The sequence below is a fragment of the Platichthys flesus genome, chromosome 19 (genome assembly GCF_949316205.1).
Source record: "Platichthys flesus chromosome 19, fPlaFle2.1, whole genome shotgun sequence".
Lineage (NCBI taxonomy): Eukaryota > Metazoa > Chordata > Actinopteri > Pleuronectiformes > Pleuronectidae > Platichthys > Platichthys flesus.
The window spans coordinates 11,823,800-11,849,263 of record NC_084963.1 but is presented as its reverse complement, the minus strand read 5'-3'; the positions used below and the strand labels follow the sequence as shown (position 1 = coordinate 11,849,263).

The following is a 25,464-nucleotide window of genomic DNA, read 5'->3' as shown; positions in this document are numbered from 1 at the left end:
TTATTACAATACAATAACATATGACACTGCTGCAAGACAAAGCAAAGAAAAGAAAGAAAGAGGAAAAATAAATGTAAATATATAAATACATTAAATAAAGGAGGGTGGGGGGGGGGGCGTTTGTTGCCATCTAATCTTTATCTTGTAGTGGGCATTGTATGTTCTCATAGTACGACAAGAACGGGATCTAGGTTCTCTCAAAGCTCTGTATGGAACCTTTCAGAGTATATCTGAAAGACATGGTGTCTCTAATCCATCTTCTGAATGTGGGAGGTGTTTGTTCCTTCCATAAGAGTAGTATCAGACGTCTGGCAAGCAGAGAGGTGAAAGCTATGACAACATGGGCCCTGCCTTCAAGAGGACGAGTTTTATCGGTAAAGCCAAAAATTGTAGAGTAAGCATGAAAAAAGTAAAAAGTAGGAAAATACATAGTGGAGTTATGACAACATCATCTCCTTTGGCGAGGGATAAACCTTCGCCATACCTCAATGTTTACACAGTCTGAGGAAACGTCCCAATACTGAGAGAGAGAGAGACGTCACCTTTGCAAGAAATAAAGATTCCTTTGATCTTTGACCACTGACACTGTCCCTGCAGGAGTGGAGTTGCTGTTTACGGCTCAGCATCAAAGTATTCATGGTCCATGTATGTCCGTGATGCAGAACATTGTGTTTTAATGGCGTGTAATCAAACTTTGACGCCACGGTCACAACGTGTGACGATAAATCGATCTTTCAGTTAGTTTCTCCATCTTGTTGTGATGACTCTCATCTCAATTTGAAATGGACCTGATGTAAGCCCTGGTAGAAGTACCTCACAGTAACAATTTGGAATATGGCCAAAATGGCCACTAAATGCCAAATAACAGGCTTCCTGTTGCATTTTTCAAAGACTTTTTTGTTTGTCTGGTCATGATACACCTTGCATTTTTGTGAAGATCAGTCAATGTGAACATGTTCCGGGGGTCTCGGGGGCACCGTTGAGCCATTTTGCGACGCCCATTGAAAATTCCTCCAGAATACGTATATTTTTACCACTTTCTGACTCTCTGCAAATTTTCCTTAATGTCAGTGTTTAAACAGAGCTTCATATTTACTGTTCCAATATTAGCTCGCAGAGTCGGTTTTAGTCCAGCTCTCAGCAAGAAAGTAAACAAGCATGTTTACAGAGTTACCCGAGTTTCTAACATTGATCGTGCCTGAGGGAAGGTTTTTTAAAACTGTTCTAACAAAGTCTTTGGTTAGAGGTCATGTAATGAACCTAATCCTTCCTATGTGATTTTAGCAGACGTTGGAATCAACCCCAAAGTTTATCTCCCTGTATCTATTCAGCGGTCAAGGCCAAATGACTGTGCAGCTGTGCCAGAGTGAACACGCCTAAATGACAGCACGCTCACCTCCTCTCCAGACAGTTAATTCTCTGCTCCAACCACATAAAGTTACAAACGTAACAAAACACTTAAGTAAAACTCATTTAAAGCTGTAAGATCTGATGCAGGAGTGAAAGAGTCAAGGACAACCGCAATGAGATTGTTTGCACTGTCAACTCCCAGGTTGGCGTAGAATTGTTAATAAATAATAAAGATATAAACCATCTAGAAAGGCTGAGGAGAAGTTGGATCCTTTATCATCTTAACTCGTAGCCGTCATTCATTGAAATCATTACTTTTCTGTGTTTTTTCAGTGGGAGTAGGAGTGGCTCTCCTTGAAGAAATTATTGACAGATCCATTGTTTTTTAACGAAGGTTGACAGAAATAAAGCAAACTTCAGAAAACCTTGTTCCATTCAAAGTGTGATAAATTATATCATATATGCATAGGTGCAGTTACTTTTCATTCATGTTAGACATTGTAAACCCAAGTGACACGTCTTTCTCATTCCTCTACTACATAGTATTATTAATTCATCTGTTTTTCCACATCTGATGAAAGGAAACATCAGATTTGTTTTTCTGCCGAATTTTAAAAGCTAAATTGTAGAGTTCCTCCATCAGGTTATTGACCATAACTCCCTGGCAGTCTTTCTCCCTCACCCAGGCCAGTCTGTTGATAAAGTCTGTCACCACCTCGTTGATGGTGTGAGTGTTAGGCTTTCACAGAGCAAGGACCCAATCACAGTTCAGGATGCAAAAAATACTTCTTTATTTCAAAAAAAGGAAAACCAAGGATCCAAAAAGGCAAAAAATTACAAGAGCAAAAAAACAGAAAATCCAATTCAATAATTTGGCAAAACAGAGTTCCAAAAAGGGAAAAACAAAGAGGCTCAAAAACCAGAGAGTCAAAAATCATACGAGAAAAGAAAGCTAAAAAATTCCAGTATCCTTGCATGGCTTCTTCACAGTGAAAAAATGATACAATCCAACAGTGGACAACAGAAAGACTGGGCTTAAATAGAAGGGGGAACAAAGACAAGACACAGGAGAACAAATCAGGCAAACACTCAGGGTGACGATAGGGAACAGGTGAGGGAGAAAAAGAGTGGGAAGCAGTAGAGGGCGGAGTCTCAGGACAATAACAAAACACACATGGCCTTACAACATAAACACAACAAGCACATGACAACATAAATAAACAGGGGGAAAGACATGACATACAAAAACACAAGCAGGAAGCACAAGGGAAAATGTCTTAACCTTTGTGTCGTGTTCGGGTCAAATCTGACCGATTTCCATTTCGATCAATCATAAATATTGTGTTTTACATTTTATTGTCTCAAGGGCTTATGATATCCTCCACACTAGGCATTTGAACATTTACAATTGCTGATCACTATTTTCATTGAATTTTGAGTTGTTTAGTCAACTTTGTAACACCTGTGGTGTTCCCGGTCAAAAATGACCGCCATAGGAAATGAATGGGTGACCCTAGATTGTGTTCATTCATCAGATAGTACACAACCACAAATCCACCACCACCACCACACGCACACACAAACACACCTACACGCACACACACACACACACACACACAAACACACCTACACGCACACACACACACCTACACACACACACACACGCACGCACGCACATACACGCATGCACACACACACACACACACTCCACCCCACGTGAACCCCTTTCAGACTGACCATGTGTCCTCTCTTTCCCGTGCTTATGTGCCTGTCCCCCTACGGGAACCACACCTTCCAGACTAAACGTGTAACACTTCAAAGTTACCAATTAGGTGTTTGTTATGGGAACCTGGCTCTTTCCCGGGCTAATGTGTCCATCCCCCCACGTGAACCACACTTTCGATACAAAACGTATGATATCTTCTCACAGATCCCCTATATATAGCTTGCTTGTGCATTGCTCTTATTTTACTCTGAACACAATGAGTCGGCGCCCGATCAGACGTTTTTCTGTCAGAGAGGCTCTTGACCTTTTTTTTCAAACTGATGAAGACGGGATTGGAGTTGAACCAGAAATAGAGGAGGATGTTTCAGAAATAGAAGACAACGATCCTGATTTTGATCCAGACCATCATGAGACCGAACAGTCAACATATGGCGAGGAAGAGGCCCCTGAGGAAGAGGCACCTGGGGAAGAGGCCCCTGTGGAAGACACACCTGAGGTGACATTCCAGTCCAAGGATGGCAACTTGCTCTGGTATTCATCCCCCCAGGACAGAGGAGGCAGAACAAGAGGGGAAAATATCATTAGGATGTCACCAGGGCCAACACGGTATGCAACATCTCGTGTGGATGACATCAAGTCCAGCTTCCAACTCTTTTTACCAGAGTCCATTGTGGAAATTATACTGGCGATGACAAACCTGGAAGGGGGGCGTGTGTTTGCGGACACATGGAAGGCCTTGGACCAGGTAGACCTCCAAGCCTACATGGGTCTGTTGATTCTAGCAGGAGTACATCGGTCCAACAATGAGGCTACAAAAAGTCTGTGGGATGCAGAGTCAGGGAGGCCTATATTCCGGTCAACTATGTCCCTGCAACAGTTTCATGTCCTCTCAAGAATTATCAGATTTGATGACAGAGCTACACGACCTTTCCGCTGGCGAGACGACAAACTGGCTGCCATCAGGAACGTTTGGGACAGGTGGGTGGAGCGCCTACCACTGATGTACAATCCAGGCCCTGAGGTGACAGTGGACGAGCGCCTGGTCCCTTTCAGAGGTCGCTGTCCATTCAAACAGTACATCCCGAGCAAACCAGGCAAGTATGGGATCAAGATCTGGGCAGCATGTGATGCCAGGAGCAGCTACGCCTGGAATATGCAGGTTTACACAGGGAAACCTTTTACTGGAAGGCCAGAAAAAAACCAAGGCATGCGTGTTGTGTTGGACATGACAGCCGGTCTCAAGGGGCATAACATCACATGAGCTTGGTCAGGAGCTGCTAAAAAGAAAGCTCACCATGGTGGGGACAGTGAGGAAGAACAAGCCTCAACTTCCCCCTGCACTGGTGTCGACCAGAGGGAGAGAGGCACTCTCATCCAAATTTGCTTTCAGTGACACACACAGTCTTGTGTCATATTTGCCCAAGAAAAATAAAAATGTCATCCTGATGAGCACTCTACACAAAGACGCCGCTGTCAGCGAAGCAGAGCACAGGAAGCCCCAGATCATCCTGGACTACAACAGAAACAAAGGAGGCGTTGATTGCCTTGATAAGGTAATGTATATTTACATCTGTCATGCATTTGATTTACTTGTATTCATGTAAAACATTGCATTTTGTGTAAGACAGGTTCAATATTGTTTCCAATCTATTCATTATTGTTTCTTTCATTGCAGCTTACTGGTACATACACCTGCAAGCGAATGACAGCTCGTTGGCCAGTGGCTGTGTTCCACAACATCCTCGATGTGTCTGCATGTAATGCATATGTGGTGTGGACAGCGATCGACCCAGCCTGGAATCAGGGGAAATGTTTCAAGAGGAGACTCTTCCTGGCAGAGCTTGGGAAAGCTTTAGTGACTCCTCTAATTCAACGGCGCCAGCACCTTCCCCGCACACCAGCCTCTTGCAGTCTGGTGAGGAGTCTGCAAGCCCCAGCCACGGCCCTGGCCACTCTCCCCCCAAAACAGGGGCAGAAACGGAAGAGATGCAAGCTATGTGCCCCTAGAGACAATAAGACAAGTCTTACATGTTTCAAATGTGATGCCTACGTTTGCAAGACACACTGTGACCTAATTGCAAAATGCCACTCCTGTGTCTGAACACACACACACACACACACACACACACACACACACACACACAAACACAATGTGTTCATGTTGATGTTCTGATGTTCTGTGAATTTGGTCTCTGTTTTGATTTTTCTACAATAAATGTTAATTTTGGAATACAACTTTCAATTTCTGTGTCAATTCACTGCAGTTATTCATGTAACCAGTAGTCTGAGACATTGTTTACAGGTTAAAAGGGAGTTAAATACAATTTGGTGACGATCAATGGTTTTTGTGTTAATGTAAGGGCAGTTAAAACAGGCCGGTCAAATTTGACCGGGAGCACCAAAGTAAGGGGGGAGAAACGAACACGACACAAAGGTTAAATCACGGGGTCTTAACAGGGGTGTAGGAGGAAACGTGTTTGGGTATCAACATCCACGGGTTCAGAGTACTGCGGGTCCGCTGCCAGTTGGCCCCAATCCTAAAAAGAGGAGGATAATAAGTGGAAATGAGGCTCCAGTTCCAGTTTGGGGCAGATCTGTTCATGTACAACGAATTTAAAATGTGCATGCCCTAAATAGAAAACCCAATCTTTTCTATGATATCTCATTGTGGAGGTCACTAGATTGCACACAAAGATTAATTCTGCAGAGGAAGTCCGTTATGGTACAAGGCTTCAAAAATGGCCGCTCAATAAATAATGGTAGACACTCTCTTGGGCGTACGCAAATTACCCCAAGCGGTTTTCTTGCAGATCTGGGCATGAGCCAAACAACATTTATCTGAAAAATGTTTTCTGTCATTTTAGGTAGTTCTTGTCACACTGATGCATGTTCAAGTGCATATTTTCCCAGTTTGGTTTTACTTAGTTATTTGATGTTGTAAAAATAGAGGGAAGCGTCATGATTGACAGCTGCGACTGACTCGCTATTGCCTGTGCACATATATAGGTCGATACCTTGATACCAAAGCTGCATCCCCATTTAGCTAAGACTGGCTCAAATATCACAGCATTGGGCGAAAGATGGCTGGGAAGTTTTTGTCTCAGTTCTGGATAGTGGGAGGAAGTGGAAATGCAACGTTATCCATGTTCAGTGTATGGGATTTTTCTTTGTTAAAATTAAAACTTTGATAAAAACTGCTCTAAGTATTCTATGGTGCAAATGATATACAGTACATGTTGCAATAGCACCAGCATTTCCAATGCCTCCATGGCCAAACCTCCACACTACACCGCCCCTTAGGAGAGGTGGTGGTCTAGTGGCAGAAACTTGGACTATGGGCAGAGAAGGTCTCTGGTTCGTCTCTGGTTCGACTCCACGGAGAGACAACAAAAGACGAACCTGGATTGATCTGTCCAAAAATCCAAAAGTCTCCCTACCCTGTCTAGTGTCCCTGAGCAAGGCACCTTACTCCCCCAACATCTGCTCCCCGAGCGCCGTACCTGGGCGCTCACTGCTCTGTGTGTCCTGCACCAGATGGGTCAAAAGCAGAGGTTACATTTCCCTACCTGCATGAGTGTGTAGTGCATGTCTGTGCATGTGTTTGGGACTAATAAAGCATCTTAATCTTACATGAGTGAGCTCAAAAGGTTGCTGCCTACAGTCTGTTGACATTATGAAATTAGGTGAAAGTGGCTCCTAAACACACAACCAGAGGCACTACTGGTTAAGCTTATTGGCTTAATATTTTTGATAAAGAGGTGTGTTTGCTGCGTACAATTTGTTGTTAGGGGAAAGCTAAGTAATGCTATGTATGTTGTATAGGGGACGCAGTAACTTCATGCTGACACTGTTTGTTTCCACAACTGCACCTGAGATGTCGATGATGGTGAAGTTGAAGGAAGGATTCCGCCGACCCAGAACTAGCTTGTATAGTAATGTTTTATACAAAGAAGTTCACAGATCAGGACAGGCAACATGATTTACCTGGAGACATTCCCAGCCAAATGCAGGAGTCTGGATTTACAGGACTCAAGGCCTCATTATACTCCTGCGACTGCAACCGCGGAAGGCCACGCAGCTGCATCGACGGACTCGTTTTGGTTTATGCTTCACGCGCATGTTGCAACGCAATCCACCGCCAGAACACTAGGCGGAGTAACTTTTTTTTTCGAAAAGAAAAACACACAAAGAAGAGACTTCTTCTTCGCTCCTCATAGCCTATTTCTGGCGGACAAATCGGCCAGTCAGTGACGGGTTATACAAGTGGTCATACTTTCGGATCTCTTCTGCCAAGTGCTCATCTATTTGGTCCATATTCGTTCTTCTAAATCTTCCGTGATTTCCGCGTATTGTGGGGCATGAAACCGGAAACTAGACTCCGGACGGGATGTAGTAAACCGACCAATCACAAGCCTTGCGGGCTGCGTGAGGCTCGCGTCGTTTTGTCGTATAGTTAGAAAAATCGACAGACAGTTGCAAGACGGCAGAGGGCACGAAAGGGATGTGTTGCATGTCTTGCGTGCATGCGTGCGTCCGTGCAACACAAGTATAATTCGGCCTTCAAGCCCACATTATATAGAGAGGTTGCGACCCAAGGCACAACAACGTCCCAAATCCCTTGGTTTAGCAGGACATGACTGCATGTGTCTAAGCATATAATGTTAATGAAATGGTGTATTCATAAAGACATGCCTTGTGCTTAAAGACTAAGACCCATGTTCTATACTCATCCATTAACAGGTCCGAGATCATTCCCTAGGGAGAGAGAAATACATAGAGGAATTTCTGAGAATCTGAAGATGAGGGCTGCATGCTTAAACATGTGATTCTTGTTTATACCTTTGTTAAAGAGATCTATTTAGCTGAATATACCACATATTCTCCCCTTCGAGACTAAACAACAAGTTTTGAAATAATCAAAAGAATAAAACATACAGGTGTATGATCATGACAAAAATAACAATCCGTCCTACAGCATAATTTTAACAATAAAGCAACTGTATGGAGTGTAAAAAGTGAGAGTGAAAAACCTGTCAGGCATCTTGAAATAAACATCAAACAATTTAGACAATGGCAAACTTTTTGACTCACGGGCCACAATGGGTTCTAAAATTTGACAGAGGGGCCGGGCCAGGACCAGATGGATGGAGTGTTTTTGTGAACTAATTTAAATGACATAGAAAAATCATTACATGAAATTATTTGGCCTTTAACAAGTAGCAAAGCATTTATTTGCAAGGCAATTTAACAAAACCCGCCTTCGGAGAAAGGCTTGCTAGCCTTTGCTATTTCGAATGCCACCAAAAAACTTGCCTTGGTATTTGCCTCTTGAATCGCAGTTTTACAGTGGAAAAGCCGTAGCCGTAGCTGCCCGTTCTTGCGTAGACTGCTTGCTAGCGTAGTTAGCATGTTTCGTAGCAAAGTGATGGCTGATGTTGTACTCCTTGAAAACTGCAACAGCTTCTCAGCATATCAGGCATACTGCCTTCTATTGGACTTCCGTGAAAAAGTATTTTGTTGTCCACTCAGTGTTAAACACTCGCCAGTCATTGTCCACTTTTCGTTTCCTTAATCCGCTCATTTTACAGAAGGGCTCACAGAGCAAAGCGAAAAAGTGAAGGGAGATCATGCGCCCTTTCGAGCCCTATACACCCCACTGCCGGTCAAATTTAATTTAGCTGACGCCTTTATCCAAAGCGACTTACAATAAGTGCATTCAACCCCGAGGGTACAAACCCAGAACAACAAGAAGCAAGAAAGTAGAATTTCTTCAGAAATGAAGTAAAACTACAAAGTGCTATAAGTAAGTGCCAGTTAAGTGCTACTAAATTGTGTGTTTCAAAACAATTTAAAATTTGTTTTAAATATTTGAACATGTTCGGCTGGCCGGGTTAAAAAGCCCAAAGTGCCGTATACGGCCCGCCGGCCATACTCTGCCCATCTCTGTTCTATACTCATCCAGTAACAGGTCCGAGATCATTCCCTAGAGGAAGAGAAATACATGGAGGGATTTCGGATAATCTGAAGATGAGGGCTGCATGCTTAAACATGTGATTCATGTTTATACCTATGTTAAAGGGATCTATTTAGCTGAATATACCACACCTTCTACACATGTGCTCTCTGCCCTATGGCTTTCAAGACTGAGCCTGGCACACATTCCCACGCACATATACAGCATCCAGGAGCAGCTTTTCTCTGACACTATTCCTCTTCAGCACTACTGATCATTCAGGTGTTAAGGAGCAGGTGCTCTGTGTGGTTTCGGCTCTTGTTGTGCCTCAAGCCTAAAGCTGCATTACCATCTAAAATTAAACAATTTAACCTGAGCTGAACTGTATATTTCAATATATTAAATTTTATTTTCATATCCTGATCTGAAATAATTTTATAATCAAAAGTTTCTTTAAAACATTAGGTACAGCTGAAGGTTTAATGTCTTCATGTGAAACACAACACTCAATAACAGCTGGGACTCTTATTTCAGTTTCCTAATAATAATATTAACAGACGACTCCCTTTAATTCCAATGTCACATCATCACTCTTCCTTCCACACTGACAGATTTCCCTGTGACCCAATACCCATGTCCAATTCCTTTCCCTCAGGAAAACCTTCCTCGCTGCTTCGTCAGTAGCAGGATTTGTTGGAGTTAGACATGGTAGCTTAAGCGGAGTTTGTTTTACGTCGGCAGAAGCCAGGGGCTGGAAGCACTATGTTCCTGGGTCATCCCTCTGTCTCTCTGTCTGTCTGTCTGCATGTCCATCCCTTCGTACATTTGTCCATCTAATCCAACCATCCCCACTTATGAACATGATATCTCAAGAATGAAATGACACAAACTTTCACTTCAACTCAAGGGTAAATGATTCCAAATGGTGGTCAAAGGTCAAGGTCACTGTGACCTCAAACAATTTAATTTTACCCTATAAACATTTTTTCTCTAACACACGTTACAGCTAGGAATCGCTTAACGCCTCTTTCACTATGTAGGTACCAATTGAGTCTTGTAATGTTGTGCAGTAAATTCATATTACAATTTTGTGTGTATTTTTCAGGTTGATCTACAAGTGCTCCATGTTTGACACTATGTTCACTCAGCAGTCCCTGCTCTGCGCACACTTCAACCAGCATGTTGTCAATCATAAAGTCTCAGTGTTCAAATGCCCTGACTCCTCCTGGCACTATGCGCAGAAACAGCTCATGTTGGAACATAGGGGAGAGCGGGGTAACGGGGGACATTTTTTACATTTGCTCCCCTTTAGGCGATCATGCATGTTAATGAGTTTAATATTGACTTATGTTCCTAACATAATCATTAAGTCTGCAACAGAATATCATGCAAAATTATACAATTTCTATTAACATTTTCTAGAAATGTTTTACATACCAGCATTAATGATATAAACTCAGAAATAGGAATCAATCTGCATTTGTGGATCATTCATCCAGGTCATTCATGGAACCCTGAAGACCATCGAGGTTCCACCAAACTTGGGCATCAACCTTCCTCTCAGCATCAAGCCCACCAATTCTAATAACAGCATTAACACCAACAGCCCCAGCAATAACAACAAAAAGATGGAGGAAATGTTAATCGTCAAGACAAGGGAGAAAAGAAACCTTCACGTTCGCCACAAAAGAAAAGCAACAGTAAATCCTCAGCCCTCCAAGCTCAAGATACACATGTGGGGACTACAGTTCCCCTCTTCAGTTCCAGGGAGGTCTTTGTGGCTCATATGAGGCATGAACATGGCAAGGTGAATGTCTGACTTCACTCTTGTTGCCATTTTTTTTTTGATCACATCATGTTTTTGAAATACCCGCTCAGGAAGAGAGTTCAAAATGAAGAGGATTCTCAGCATATTTCTAGCATAGAAAGAGAGAAAAAGTGATCGTGTTTGGAATGGGAAACCAGATAGATAGATGGTGTTCATGAAGCATTTCTTTAGGTTACCTTAAACAGTCTCATGCTCACATTGTAGATCTTGAAGAAGCACCCATGTCGACAGTGTGACAAGTCCTTCAGTTCCTCCCACAGTCTCTGTCGACACAACCGTCACAAACACAAGGGGCTGCGGAAGGTCTACAGATGCCCGTGAGTACACACACTCCTACATCAGGCCTCAGTGAATACAATTGTAAATCCATGCAGGGTCCAAACAATTGTTGTGTTTAACTGTTTGAGTCACACTCTTGTATGTAAAGGAGTTCCTGTTGCTCTACAACACTACAGTAGCCAATGATGACAAATCTGCAGCAACCAAACCCAAAAGGCTCCTGATGTGTAGTCGATTAAAGCAGAACATTATTAATTTCTATGTTGCCCCTTGATTCTTCTTGTCTTAAAATTCCAATGTCTATTTAGTCGAGACGAAACACTGGACACTGCTCATCCTTGATGATCACAAATCTTGTAACATACAGGATTTGTTGTACCCTGCCTCTGACGGTTTTGGTTGTATGCATTGAGAGTAATCATTGTTTAGCGTTAGGAAGAATATCAAGTTAGGCCAATCAGAAATTCAAAAGGTTGCAGTAAACCCTAACCCTAACCCAATGGCTAGTTTGGCACCCCCCAATAAAGGCAAGTAAAGTGACCAGCATGAACAGCAGAGGCCGGCATAAACCTTTTAAGTAACAACGTAAATAAAATTGTGAACCTGAGGATGAGCATAAAATGTCAACTTTTCAGCTTAATGGAGTTAAAATTGATGTTTCTCTCTGCTTTGCTAGTCACGTCCAGCTCTCAGTCAGACTTTCACTAAAAGAGTGCTGTTTGATCAGCACATTCAGATGATGCATGGCATCAAAGAACCAGAGGGGAAGACCGTCCGCTCTGAGAATGTGGAGGAATTACTTGACAAGGAAACGGTACTGTGGCACAAATTTGGAGACATGTAACTTAATCAGAGGGAAGTTCTCCTTTTGAATCGATACCCTACAAGTGAATTGTATGATTTTCCCGTCCTAACCTAACCTACTATCTTGATCACCTCTGCAGACCCCCAGCCAAAAGAGGAAGCCAGGGGAGGATGAGGGTTCGCCAGGTTTGAGCTCCAGGGGATCAGACTCACAGCCTCTGAAAAGGCTCAAAGTGAACATCCCCAAAGTTCACAAGTGTGTGGTTTGTGGCTTCACCTCAGGGCACATCACCGCTTTCCACAAACACATTCCCCAGCACAAGGCTCGTCCTACCAGTGTCAGGAGTGCGGCCTGTGCTACACCTCCAACCGATCACTGTCCCGACACCTCTTCATCATTCAACGGCTGAAGGAGCCGCACGGCCGCGCCCGATGAAACGGACAGACCAGGGATGATGATGAGAGTCAGAGGGAGAACAAGTTGGACGTTACGGACGAGAACAACGATGGGTAACCCAACACCAAATGCAAAGTGTGTGTGAAGATGTTTGAAACTGAGGGAAACCTGAACACTCACATGAGGACACATGGAATGGCCTTTATTAAGTCTAAGAGACTGAGTGCAGCTGAGAAGTGAAAATAACAATTTTTTTTACATTGCAAACATCATACAGTACATTGGTGATTATGATGTACATAATGTACACAATTAATACTACATCATGTATACAATATACTCACAGAAATATGTAATAAATGTTGAAGTCAGTGTCTTTAAGTAAACGGAACAAGATACTTTATAGGCCTTGAGTAGGCCTTTTTATAGAGGAGCTTTTATTTTAAACAGTTTCCATGGTAGTTTTTCACTTGGATTAGATGATGTATGGATATATTAGTGTAATATGGGACTAATCCTCATACAGTCAGCAGTTATCCAAAATCTTAATGCTGCTAATGTCCATTGAATGTCTTCAAGAATAAATGTTCAACTTGGAGATTTAGGTTCCTCAGAGGACACGCCACATCGAGCCGAGGTTCTCAATTCGATCCGACTATACCTTGAATACATTTTTTTTTTTAAACTAACCATTTAGTAGTACTTAAATGGCACTTACTTATAGCACTTTGCTTTATTTTGAAGAAATTATACTTTCTTAATTCTTGTCATCCTTGGTCTTTACACTCGGGTTGAATGCACTTATTGTAAGTCGCTTTTGATAAAGGCGTCAGCTAAATGAAATTAAATTGTAACTTAACTTCTACTTTGTTTATTTTCCCGGATTACACATTTTTCTGTCTGAGCCTTTTCCTGGCAAAACAGAGGTCTTGGTCTCCTTCTAAAGCACCTTGAAGTGAAACTCAATCTCTCCCTTTGATTGGAGCTGCAATTACATGGAACATCAAAAATCTTAGGACAATTATTCAAAGATGAATCCTACGGTGGCCCTGAGAGCTCAATGAACAGCAACTTAAGAAAACCCATGCAAGTTGACAAAACGCAAGCAAAGTAAGAAAACATCTTCATCAATTTCACAACACAACACAACACATTACAGAACCAAGCAGCAAATAGACAAACGCGCTGCAAATAGACAAACGCACTGCAAATAGACAAACGCGCTTCAAATAGAGGAGAAAACACAACGGAAGTGTTTCCAGAGGAAAGCTAAAAGTGATGGACACAGCTCCCACAGGAGACACAAAAACGTCCAATACACCATACAAATTTGGTTCCACACAGGGGTCGGCCCCCCGCGTCTCTGGAGCCAAACGCGGCTCTTCAGCCCCTCTGCAGTGGCTGTACAATACAGTATTGTGCATATTTTTCGCGAATGCTAAACTTAACGAATCAGTTTTCATATTATTAACCTGAACGTTACGATGAACGTGAGTTTACGTTAATGTGTGTGTAGCGAGCGCTCAGGTCCCGGGCATAGACTGTATATAGGTCCCGGGTCTCCGACCGCGCCCACTCGCTTTTTTGATAGTAAAGGTTTCGTACCCCTGCACACTATGGACAATACATTGCCTCACAAACAGGGGCTTGCTTGTTAACACTGTTTATTCAGTTTAACCGGAGAAGACGGCATGTCTCTAGATCGGACCATCTTGCTGCTCAGAGTTCTCTCCAAGCGAGTGGGCGGGGTCGGAGCGCCGGGACACACACACACACAAACACACACACACACACTTGCCCGCTCCTGGTATTTCATGGTTGCCTGATACGATGATAATTAAAAAAATTAACGTGACGTTCACTCACGTTCAATAATATGAAAAGTGATTCGTTAAGTTCAGCGTTCGCGAAACATATGAACAACACTGTACTGTGCAGACACTGCAAAGGGGCTGAAGAGTCGCATCCGGCTCCAGAGCTGCGGGTGGCCGATCTCTGTGTGGAACCGAATTTGTATGATGTATTGGACGTTTTTGTGGCAGCAGTGTCCATCACTTTTAGCTGTCCTCTGGAAACACTTCCGTTGTGTTTTCTCCTCTACTTGCAGCGCGTTTGTCTATTTGCTGCGCATTTCTCTATTTGCAGCGCGTTTGTCTACTTGCTGTGCATTTCTCTTTTTGCTTTGCGTTTGTCTATTTGCTGCGCGTTTCTGTAATGTGTTGTGGCGTGTTGTGAAATTGATAAAGAAGTTTTCTTACATTGCTTGTGTTTTGTCAACTTGCATGTGTTTTCTTAAGTTGTTGTTTGGTGAGCTCTCAGGGCCACCGTAGAATCCTACCTTCAGCTGCACCCCCACACAACCCAGTCAAGTTGTTATCTTTTATATATAAAACACACATACTATGAAAATTAGGAAAATAGATGGATTTAACCCAGTAGAAATCATTCAGTTCCTGTGGTGATGGCGGATCCTGTGTCACGTTGGTATCATATAATGGTGTTGGACCACAACCGAGGCAGCGGCTGATGATGGATCCTAATAAGCGGCAGTGGACAATGACTGTGTACTATAGTGGCGTCCGATCTGGATGGCGGATCATGATCTTGCTGGCAGCTGACCATAGACTATGATTGCAGCAGGACTGCTTGACATATCGTATTGAAGTTATCCTTCAAGATGTTTACCCTCATCATTGCTGCTGAAACCTATATCTTGATGATGTTTTCCTACACCGGACATCTATTGCACTTCTGTCCATCCTGGGGGAGTGATCCCTCACATGTGGCTCTCTCTAAGGTTTCTTTCTTTCCTTACTCTTACTATTGCTATGAGACGAATTGTGATTTGTGAATAAGGGGTATACAAATAAATTTGATTGATTGATTGAATTCAATCAAGGTGCACCAAATCACACACTCTCATAATTATATTTCATCAAATTCAGTGAACTATTCCCTGGAAAATTTGCCAAAATGAGCCATAACACATCTATTTTTCACATTTTCTCTTTAAGCTTCTTCAGTTTGTGGTTTATTGTGAAATCATAATGAAAGTTGATATTACAGAGCAGTATTTATGTGAAGGAATGCAAACCTGGCTGTGACTCTTAAAAAAAATAAAGCAATCAACATACCTTTGGAAGTTGTGTGAAAACTATCTACAGCTTGACTTTCAGGTCTCATCATCATCTTCATCACTCTGTTTTGAAAAGTAGTTTTTCTACTCCAAAAATAAGACAAACTGTCTTAAACTGTAAAACTGCAAGTGAGAATCAGTCTGTGAATTGTTTGTGGGTTAGAAAGTGCTGGCTGCTGCCGCTGTTTGTAGACATTTCTGGTGCTTGTGTACAATGTTGTTATTTGTGTCCATAAATTATGAAACCTGACAGAGGGCGATCTGATGTCGACTGATCAAGACTTCAGCTCTTCTCATCTGCTGCTTCCGCTGTAGGGATGTTTGCCTTTGCCAAAGGGAAAAAGGGTGTGTCCCTTCCCATAGTATTTAAACTCTCCTCTACTAAGATTAACATTCAGTCCTGAAAATGGCTCTGGGTTTTTTGGTGTTCTTTCTGTTTGCTGGGTCTAGTTTAGAGCTGGAAACCAAACAGGCATTGAATGTGACAAAAAAATGTGAGGAGGACACCAACGCTTTCCTCTGGGAACTAAACCAGGAGAGACCACAGGAATACGCTGTCCACAGTAAGTGAAGCTGCCTTTTTAAATAAATGTATTAATTATGAAAATAGACAACGTGAGATTTCTGATAGTTTTAAACAATTGATTTAAATTCACATCAAAAAGAAAAGTTGCCCAATGTTTTTCTTAGATTACAAAAATATATGCAGTCCTACAAAACTGTAAAATTATGAGGCCAGTGGTTAGAGAATCTTAATTATTGTAGTTAGATAGATATGTAATTTTATTTATTTCTTGACTATCTAATATTTATTTTTTTAATAATGTTTTGCCTATTTCTTTTTCTTTTTAAGAGACTTTTAGATGCCTTTTTATACATGTGAAAACAAAGTTATTCATTACTCTTCCTTATTATTTTGTTTGTTATTATTAGTAATGACATTTTTATCATAAAATTAAACTGAATTTAACTAATAACTGTTCATGTTTGTGATTTTATAGTTTGAAAGATTTACTCTGTAAAGATTAATGTTTGAATTCACTGGATCTGGATTTATTTTTAGATCAGCAGCAAATTGTCATCAACATCAGTCCAATAAATATGCCAGACAAACATGGAAAATGTTGAAAAAAGCCCTATCTAGCAATGTTAAAGAAAGTGAATACAAAATAATTGTTGGTGTATTTGTGTTTATTATCAGTGTATGATGCGTTTGGAAAGATGGGCAGCAATGTTGAAGGAGGTAATGTCAACCAGGCGGGATCGCGGGAGCAGTGTCAGTCTTCCCATGGCTCTACCTTCTCTGGACAGTACTGCCAGGTGTTTCGTCAGCAGGTAACAACATGAACCGTAATTTTAAGAGATAAAAACTTGTCCTGGCATCTAGCTACAAGGATGGGAGATTTCTATTTGAATTGCCGTGTTTTTACTTGCCCAGGAAACAGTCCACTATTTTGTGGGTATTTGTGTTCCTGACTCCTGCAAGGAAGAGGATGTGGAAATGCTGGTGCTATACGGTCAGTGATTCTAAAAGTCTTGATTCACTGAGTTTATTTGGTGAAATTTTGTTAACTTGACCTCTTGACTTTTTTAACAGGGAGACTTCAGATTGGTCAGATGTCCCTCATTCCTCCTTTTCCTTCCATCCTGGTCAATCAAACCGCTCAGGCCCTATTGAGGACCCATTGTTTGTCCAACACCGTTTCCCCAGATGCATTTGATGTCACCTGCCTGTCAGTTTACTCTCTACTGAATTATTTCCATGAGTATTGAACTGGAGAAGTGCTTCTTTACATGTGTAGGACTTCATCTGATGGATTCTACACTCCATCTAAAATACTGGCACCTTTTCTCCTGCAGGTTTGTGTGTTCCGTGATGGTCGCGATTCCTCTTGCCGCCACCCTGCTCACCGCTATAATAAGGTGGAAAAAGAACAGGGAGGTCATTCCGTCTCTTGAATCATCCTCTATTAACACTGGCCTCAACCTTTATGGGACCCTGAAGACCAATGGCTCCTCTGGCAGTGAAAGGAACGGTGGCCGTCTAGACGAAAAGGGTAAGTTCACAGGAACTGGTTCCAAGCTGTGACTGCAAGATCAACAGAAAATAGATAATGAAATAGATACTGAACTAGAGTTGTAATGATACAAAAACTAAACAAAGACTTTGATATGAATGTATTAAAAACAACGCTTCATCGTCAGTCAAATGACGAAGAAAAATCACTTAGGACGCTTTTATTTGCGACCCTACTCTTTCTGTCACAACCCAAAAGTTGTGACAATAGGTGAGGGTCATTTACATATACAATACTTATCCATTTAATTAATAATTAGTCATTAAATTGTAAAAGTAATGGATTTACAGTAACAACTGTAAAAAAGCCACAACAAACTATAAAAGAGCCAAAGGTTGAGGATCAGATAATTTGCTTCAGTTCTTTTCTTCGATACCATCAAAAGGGAAATTATGGAGATTGCATCATTTTTAAACACACGTTATTGATAAAGTATCAAAGTACTGATACTTTTGAAAACCCTACCCTAAACAGCTACACTTTGTACTAAAATAGACTTTATTTATACAACCACAGCAGAACTGCTGTTACATTTTGAAACCAAATATAACAGGAATTTATGTGCAAGATCTCATCTCATCTCATTCTCATTTTCGTCCGCTTATCCGGGGTCGGGTCGCGGGGGGAGCAGCTCAAGCAGGGGGCCCCACCCTTTCCCGGGCCACATTGACCAACTCTGACGGGGGGATCCCGAGGCGTTCCCAGGCCAGTGTTGAGATATAATCTCTCCACCTAGTCCTGGGTCTTCCCCGAGGTCTCCTCCCCACTGGACGTGCCTGAAACACCTCCCAAGGAAGGCGCCCAGTAGGCATCCTTACCAGATGCCCGAACCACCTCAGCTGACTCCTTTCTAAGTAAAGGAGCAGCGGCTCTAATCCGAGTTCCTCACGGATGGCTGAGCTTCTCACCCTATCCCTAAGGGAGACGCCAGCCACCCTTCTGAGAAAACACATCTCGGCCACTTGTACCCGCGATCTCGTCCTTTCGGTCATCACCCAGCCCTCATGACCATAGGTGAGGATAGGAACGAAGATCGACCGGTAGATCGAGAGCTTTGCCTTGCGGCTCAGCTCTCTTTTCGTTACAACGGTGCGGTAAAGCGAACGCAATACCGCCCCCGCTGCTCCGATTCTCCGGCCAATCTCACGCTCCATAGTACCCTCACTCGCGAACAAGACCCCAAGGTACTTGAACTCCTTCACTTGGGCTAAGGACTCATTTCCTACCCGGAGTAAGCAATCCATCGGTTTCCTGCTAAGAGTCATGGCCTCAGATTTAGCGGTGCTGATCCTCATCCCAGCCGCTTCACACTCGGCCGCCAGCCGATCCAGTGAGTGCTGAAGGTCACAGGCCGATGATCCAATGTGGACCATGTCATCTGCAAAAAGCAGTGACGAGATCCTCAGACCACCGAACTGCAACCCCTCCCCACCACGACTACGCCTCGATATCCTGTCCATGTATATCACAAACAGGATTGGTGACAAGGCGCAGCCCTGGCGGAGACCAGCATCCACTGAGAACGAAACTGACTGGCTGCCGAGGACGCAAACTCAGCTCTCGCTTTGGGAGTACAGGGATTGGATGGCCCTGAGGATAGACCCCTTACCCCATACTCCCGCAGCACCTCCCACAGTTTCTCCCGGGGGACCCGGTCATACGCCTTCTCCAGATCCACAAAACACATGTAGACCGGATGGGCATACTCCCAGGCCCCCTCCAGGATCCTTGCGAGCATGAAGAGCTGGTCCGTAGTTCCACGTCCGGGGCGAAAACCGCATTGTTCCTCTTCAATCTGAGGTTTGACGATCGGCAGAACCCTCCTTTCCAGCACCTTGGAGTAGACTTTACCAGGGAGGCTGAGAAGTGTGATGCCCCGGTAATTGGCACACACTCTCTGGTCCCCCTTTTTGAACAGGGGAACCACCACCCCGGTTTGCCACTCCTTTGGCACTGTACCCGACTCCCACGCGATGTTGAATAGGCGTGTCAACCATGACAGCCCCTCAACACCCAGAGCCTTTAGCATTTCTGGCTGTATCTCATCAATCCCTGGGGCCTTGCCACTGCGGAGATGTTTGACCACCTCAGTGACCTCCACCAGGGAAATTGACGATGAAACACCATCAACATTGAGCTCTTCCTCCAACATAGAGGGCGTGTTATTCGGATTCAGGAGTTCCTCAAAGTGTTCCTTCAAACGTCCGACGACCTCCTCAGTTGAGGTCAACAGAGTCCCATCCTTACTGTACACAGCTTGGATGGTTCCCCGTTTCCCCCTCCTGAGGTGCCGGATAGTCTTCCAGAAACACTTTGGTGCCGACCGAAAGTCCTTCTCCATGGCCTCTCCGAACTTCTCCCACACCCGCTGCTTAGCCTCCGACACGGCAGCAGCTGCAGCCCTTCGGGCCTGTCGGTACCCTGCAACCGAGTCAGGAGTCCTCCAGGATATCATATCCCGGAAGGCCTCCTTCTTCAATCGGACGGCTTCCCTGACCACCGCTGTCCACCACGGTGTCCAAGGGTTACCGCCCCTTGAGGAGTCTAAGACCCCGAGGCCACAGCTAGCCGCCGCAGCTTCAGCAATGGAGGCTTTGAACACTGCCCACTCCGGCTCAATGCCCCCAACCTCCACAGGAATGCCAGAAAGACTCCGCCGGAGGTGTGAGTTGAAGATACCTAGGACGGGGGCCTCCTCCAGACGTTCCCAGTTCACCCGCACTACTCGTTTGGGCTTACCAGGTCTATCCGGAAATTTCCCCCATTCCCTGATCCAACTCACAACCAGATGGTGGTCGGTTGACAGTTCCGCCCCGCTCTTTACCCGAGTGTCCAAAACATGCGGCCTCAGATCAGATGACACGATCACAAAATCGATCATTGATCTTCGGCCTAGGGTACTCTGGTACCAGGTACACTTATGAGCACCCTTATGTTCGAACATGGTGTTTGTTATGGATAATCCATGACTAGCACAGAAGTCCAATAACAACCGACCGCTCGGGTTCAGATCAGGGAGGCCGTTCCTCCCCACCACGCCTCTCCAGGTGTTTCAATCGTTGCCCACGTGGGCGTTGAAGTCACCCAGCAGAACTACGGAGTCCCCTACTGGAGCCCCATACAGGACTCCATTCAGGGTCTCCAAGAAGGCAGAGTACTCTGAGCTGCTGTTTGGTGCATACGCACAAACAACAGTCAGAGTTTTCCCCCCTACAACCCTCAGGCGCAGGGAGGCGACCCTCTCGTCTACCGGGGTAAACTCCAACACCGCAGGCTTCCTCCGGGCCGGGTCCCATCTCCTCTTTTTCCGATATTCATTGAGGCTTTTTGAACCATTCTTAGTCTGGGCCCTCACCTGAGACCACTCTGCCATGAGTGCAAGATAATTTCCATAATAATTTCAAGGTGCAGTATCCAAATCTTTATATTTATAGATTGCTTCTTCTTTTTATTTTTATAATGTCCTTGTAGATAGCACCAGCCACACACCACTTTGTTTTCCTGGAAGCTGTGTGAACCAGGGCCTGGAGGCACTTTCTCTTCAGAATACCAGCCAAAGTGTCCTGAACACCTCCTCATCCATCCCAGGAGGGGGCTACTCCTCCCTGAACGGCATCCGTGTCCTCAGCCTGTTCTGGATCATGTGTGGCCACTCCACCCATTTTTCTGTCATGTTCCTCCTAGGTATGATATATTGATCCTGCAGTTTGGAAGTCTCCCCATTACTCACATATCATTGTACCCCTATGTTGTATCATCTCTGTTGCAGACAACAAGAAACATTGGGAGAAAGCAGCTAAGAGCAACCCTCTCCATGTGATTGCCGGATCTGGACCTGGTTTTCTGGCTGTTGACAGCTTTTTGGTGCTGGGGTGAGGAGAAGCGTAAAGACAGTGGTGGAATCGACAAGCGGGTTCGAGGCAGTTCCAGAATTTCCCCTGTCAGCCCCTAGATTAAAAGGGCCTGGAAAATGTCAGAGTATAGAAAGTTCAAGAGAGTGGGCGTGTTGATGACGTTTCTAACACGCAAAGTACACATAACCTAAAATACCTTAAAGAGTGCACAAATATTTACGATTTTTCCTGTTGTTGTGAATGTGTCGGACAATCTCCTGCTACGTTCCTCATATGTAAAAGGCAGAGTTCTGAAAAATAACCAATTTCTGGATATTATATTCTGGTGTTCATGCCTGAAAGCTGTTACAATCTAATGCATCTGAAAAGGGGTTAAGGGTGAGTTTAATGGCAGCATCTGTGTTTCAGGGGTCTACTCAGTGCCAGGTCTCTGCTAAACTCCATCAACAGGGCTGATGGCAAACTGAGCATCTCTATGGTGGCCAGCTACCTCTTCAACAGGATTAAAAGGTAAAGGGTATTCATCAATTTACCCAATCAACTCATGCAAATCTCTCAGTGTCACAGAGTCATTTTTTCTCATCAGAATCTCGACGCCGTTCATTTAAAACGTGATCTCAGAACCAATGTCGATTTAATTGTTTCTTTCTGTAATTACAGAATTCAACCACTGCATCTGTTCATCCTGTGTTTCAGTACCGGCCTCAACTCTTTAATACGGGGGGGGCCATACTGGTTCCAAATTACTGAGACAATGGTGGACTGTAAGACGTACTGGTGGGGGAACGTGCTGTTGATTAGCAATCTCCTCACATTCTCACAGCTGGTAGTAATTTCAAACTTTCTCTGGCTGTCTGTTGGAAATATATTTGTATGTTTATTGACCCACTGTATGTTTGCACATTTGTTTCTTGTCTCCCTCCAGTGCATCCCGTGGACATGGTACTTGTCTCTTGACTTCCAGTGTTATGCCACCACTCCACCGTTGCTCTATTTTTACAAATTGTATGTCCACTGTGCTTTTATATGATTTCAAAATATATTTCTAATGAGAAATGTTTTAAAACAGCCACCGCGTTACACAAACGTAATCCTACCCATCCTTTCTGCTGTTTATCAGGAACAAAGGTGTGTTTGCGGCTGTGGCAGGAGGCCTGATGCTGATGACCATTGCTTCTGGTGCCATCACGACTGCGCTCCTGCAGCTGCCCGTCTTTGGGCCATCTTCAGGGTAAGACTGTGATCCAGTGCGAATGCAAATAGGAACCAAATCGATCTAATAATTCCATAAATCTGTCTCTTGACAATGACACTTCATTACCGTAGAATCCAATGTAAAAGAGAAAAAAAGCTAAATAGCCATTCCATCTGTTTCTTTTGAATTAAAAAAAAATCTTATTTGTTCATTTTTACAGGTTAAATTTGAATTATGGCTTACATTACTATATGAAACCCTACACAAGATATGGGCCATATTTAATAGGGGTCTTGACTGGAATATACTTGACCACAAAGAAAGATCCGGTCCTAAAGCACAAGGTAAGAACGTATGATTATATTGAAATGCACCTCACACATTTGTTTCAACAAGAATTATATGCTTGTTTGTAATATCAGATACAAATAAAAGTCACAATGCTGACATCACGTGTGATCTTAATGTTACTGCAGTGGCAGGCTGCACTTGGTTGGTTCTGCTGTCTTTCACTTTTGGCTGTGGTGGTTGGATTAGCCTACGTCCTAAAGGAGGAGCCAACCTGTCTGTCGTTGCCACATGCCTTCTATCAAGGAATGCACAGAACCCTCTGGGCTTTGGCTGTGACCTGGATCATAGTGGCCTGCGAGGAAGGTTATGGAGGTAAACAAAACCCGAGTCCTGAGTCCAAAAAACTGTTGGTTATTGAGATATTCGATCTTTAAATAAAGTAATCTGGGTCTGGTGTGCCATTCATTACAGCAGTAAGCATGAAAGTAATGAAATTTGTCAGTTAGTGATGTTTTCATGCATTTTGGGGCCGTGGCTTTGACAATGGGAGGATGTAGGATTTATCGTTGCAATTTTTTCAAAGTATAGCCTGCTCTGCTTCTCCATGATTACCAACCCGAGCTTTAAGCCCATATTACACATTACATGAAAAATAAAATTGTTTAGCTTGCTTTTGCACAGTATTCAAGAACAAACTGTGTTCATTTGTAGCATGTTTGTACATTTCCTGTTAAGTAATAATTGAGATATTTTAATTTAATTTGAAAATATGTGAATGTATTTTAAATTTCTGATTCTCCAGGTTTTATCAAGAGCTTCTTGTCATTGGGTTTCTGGCTTCCAATCTCCAACATCAGTTTTGCCTGCTACCTGTCACATCCTATTTTCATGAGAATCTATTTGGGCCTGCAAGAGACCCCGATCCACTACACAGACTTAAACTTTGTAAGGGGTCCGTTTCATTTAGATCCATAAAACCCACAGCTGACGCAGAGTTGGCTCTTTCTTTATATACAGTATATATACTATTTTAACTTAGTGCACTGTGTCTTCTCTCTTCATTAGATGTACATTTTCCTAGGGCATGTGGTGCTGACCCTGGTGGGGAGCTACGTGCTGACTGTGCTGATTGAGAAGACCTACCTTCTAAAATACAGCCGTACTTAGATGCATGTCCGAGCACAATAGAGAACCTTCATCCAGTCGTTATACCTTCATTTCTCTGTTTGTGCCTTATGAGCTGTGCCAGTTTCCCTGTGGAAATATGCTTCCTGGTTAAAAGACTTAATGTACGTGTTTGGTATAGAAAAAAGAAACGTCCCAAAAGCAAGGTAAGCTTGTGATTGATTCCACTAAAATCAACATTTGCAGCAACCTTCAAAATGATATATGTTAAAATATATTGAAAATAGATTTTAGTTTTCAATCAAACATACAACCAACTTATTATTTAACACAGTGCTGTACAACCATCTATAACTTTAAACCTGTTTATGGAACAACCTCCCAGAGGAGTATCTCTCTTAAAGACACATTTTTATACGTTTGTATCCTTCTAGTACTGATCCTACCAACCACTGTTTTTAAGCTTTTCTCATCAGTGACACTTAACATAGTATAATGCTGTGACTCTTCAAACTGCCATTGTAATGTATAATTTAAATAAAGTGTATGATTATGATAACTTTAACTTTCAATGTATATGCTTGAATTATCAAAAAAAAAATGTATCAAGGATATACTGTCATGTGCTCAGTTGTATAAGATTATTGCCAAATATGGTCTGGTATTTCTCTCTAAGACTTTGGCATAGTTAAGATGTGTCTCATATGAGTCAGTCACCTGCTATGACACAACTGGCTAAAGTGGTTTTGGAAAAAGCATCCATTAACTGACCCTCTAGCACAGTGATTTTCAACCTTTTTTGATCCGCGGCACATTTTTTACATTTACAAATACTGGGGCAAACCACCAACCAAAATGTAACAAAATGACACTCTATGGCCTAACACAGTACATATAATACATAAAGTTAGTAATATAGTTTCTAAATGTATTAAAAAGCACTATTTTAAATTATTTCAGTCCTTTATAACTCTTATCTTTTAATGAGCACAAATTGAATCAGATTTATGAAACAATCTTTGATTTAACTAAACTTTATTAAACGGACACATATTATGCCCATTTTACCACAAGTCAATATGGTTCCTTGGGATCTTAATGAAATGTCTGTAACATATTTTGGTCAAAATACCACAAGGGTAATTTAAAACAGCACCTTTTTACCCTGTCTAAAATAGCCCTCCTCAGATGGGACCTGTTCTCAGTGCCAACAGTTACTCCGGTCATTTACCCGCGCTTCATTGAATTTCTTCACTTTGACATTCAGAGCACTGGGCAGAAATCACCTCGCGTCAACACCCACCATGGGCCTTCGCAATGCTTTGTTTTAATTAGGATCCCCTGGTCCGCACCAGTTCTAAGTCAGCCGCTAGGCGCCAGCCGAGGCGCCCGCTGGGGGAACCCTCAGTCGCGTGGGGGGCCCCCTCCGAGGTGATCCGCTCTCTGTG

The 25,464-nt window shown here is 43.1% G+C and overlaps 1 protein-coding gene and 1 pseudogene across 1 annotated transcript; both read left to right on the top strand.

The window, feature by feature from the left end:
* Positions 1 to 3,141: 3,141 nt before the first annotated feature.
* On the top strand, positions 3,142 to 5,199 carry LOC133975271 (piggyBac transposable element-derived protein 4-like; annotated as a pseudogene).
* Positions 5,200 to 15,879: 10,680 nt separating this feature from the next.
* LOC133975254 (O-acyltransferase like protein-like) lies at positions 15,880 to 24,085 on the top strand. The gene is made up of 15 exons (XM_062413162.1): positions 15,880 to 16,036; positions 16,675 to 16,808; positions 16,912 to 16,990; positions 17,071 to 17,206; positions 17,334 to 17,530; positions 21,023 to 21,235; positions 21,321 to 21,423; positions 21,814 to 21,915; positions 22,066 to 22,231; positions 22,331 to 22,410; positions 22,526 to 22,636; positions 22,821 to 22,944; positions 23,077 to 23,263; positions 23,694 to 23,836; positions 23,957 to 24,085. The coding sequence occupies exons 1-15, from the start codon at positions 15,880 to 15,882 to the stop codon at positions 24,056 to 24,058; spliced, it is 2,034 nt and encodes a 677-aa protein (XP_062269146.1). The 3' UTR covers positions 24,059 to 24,085.
* The last annotated feature ends 1,379 nt before the right edge of the window (positions 24,086 to 25,464 follow it).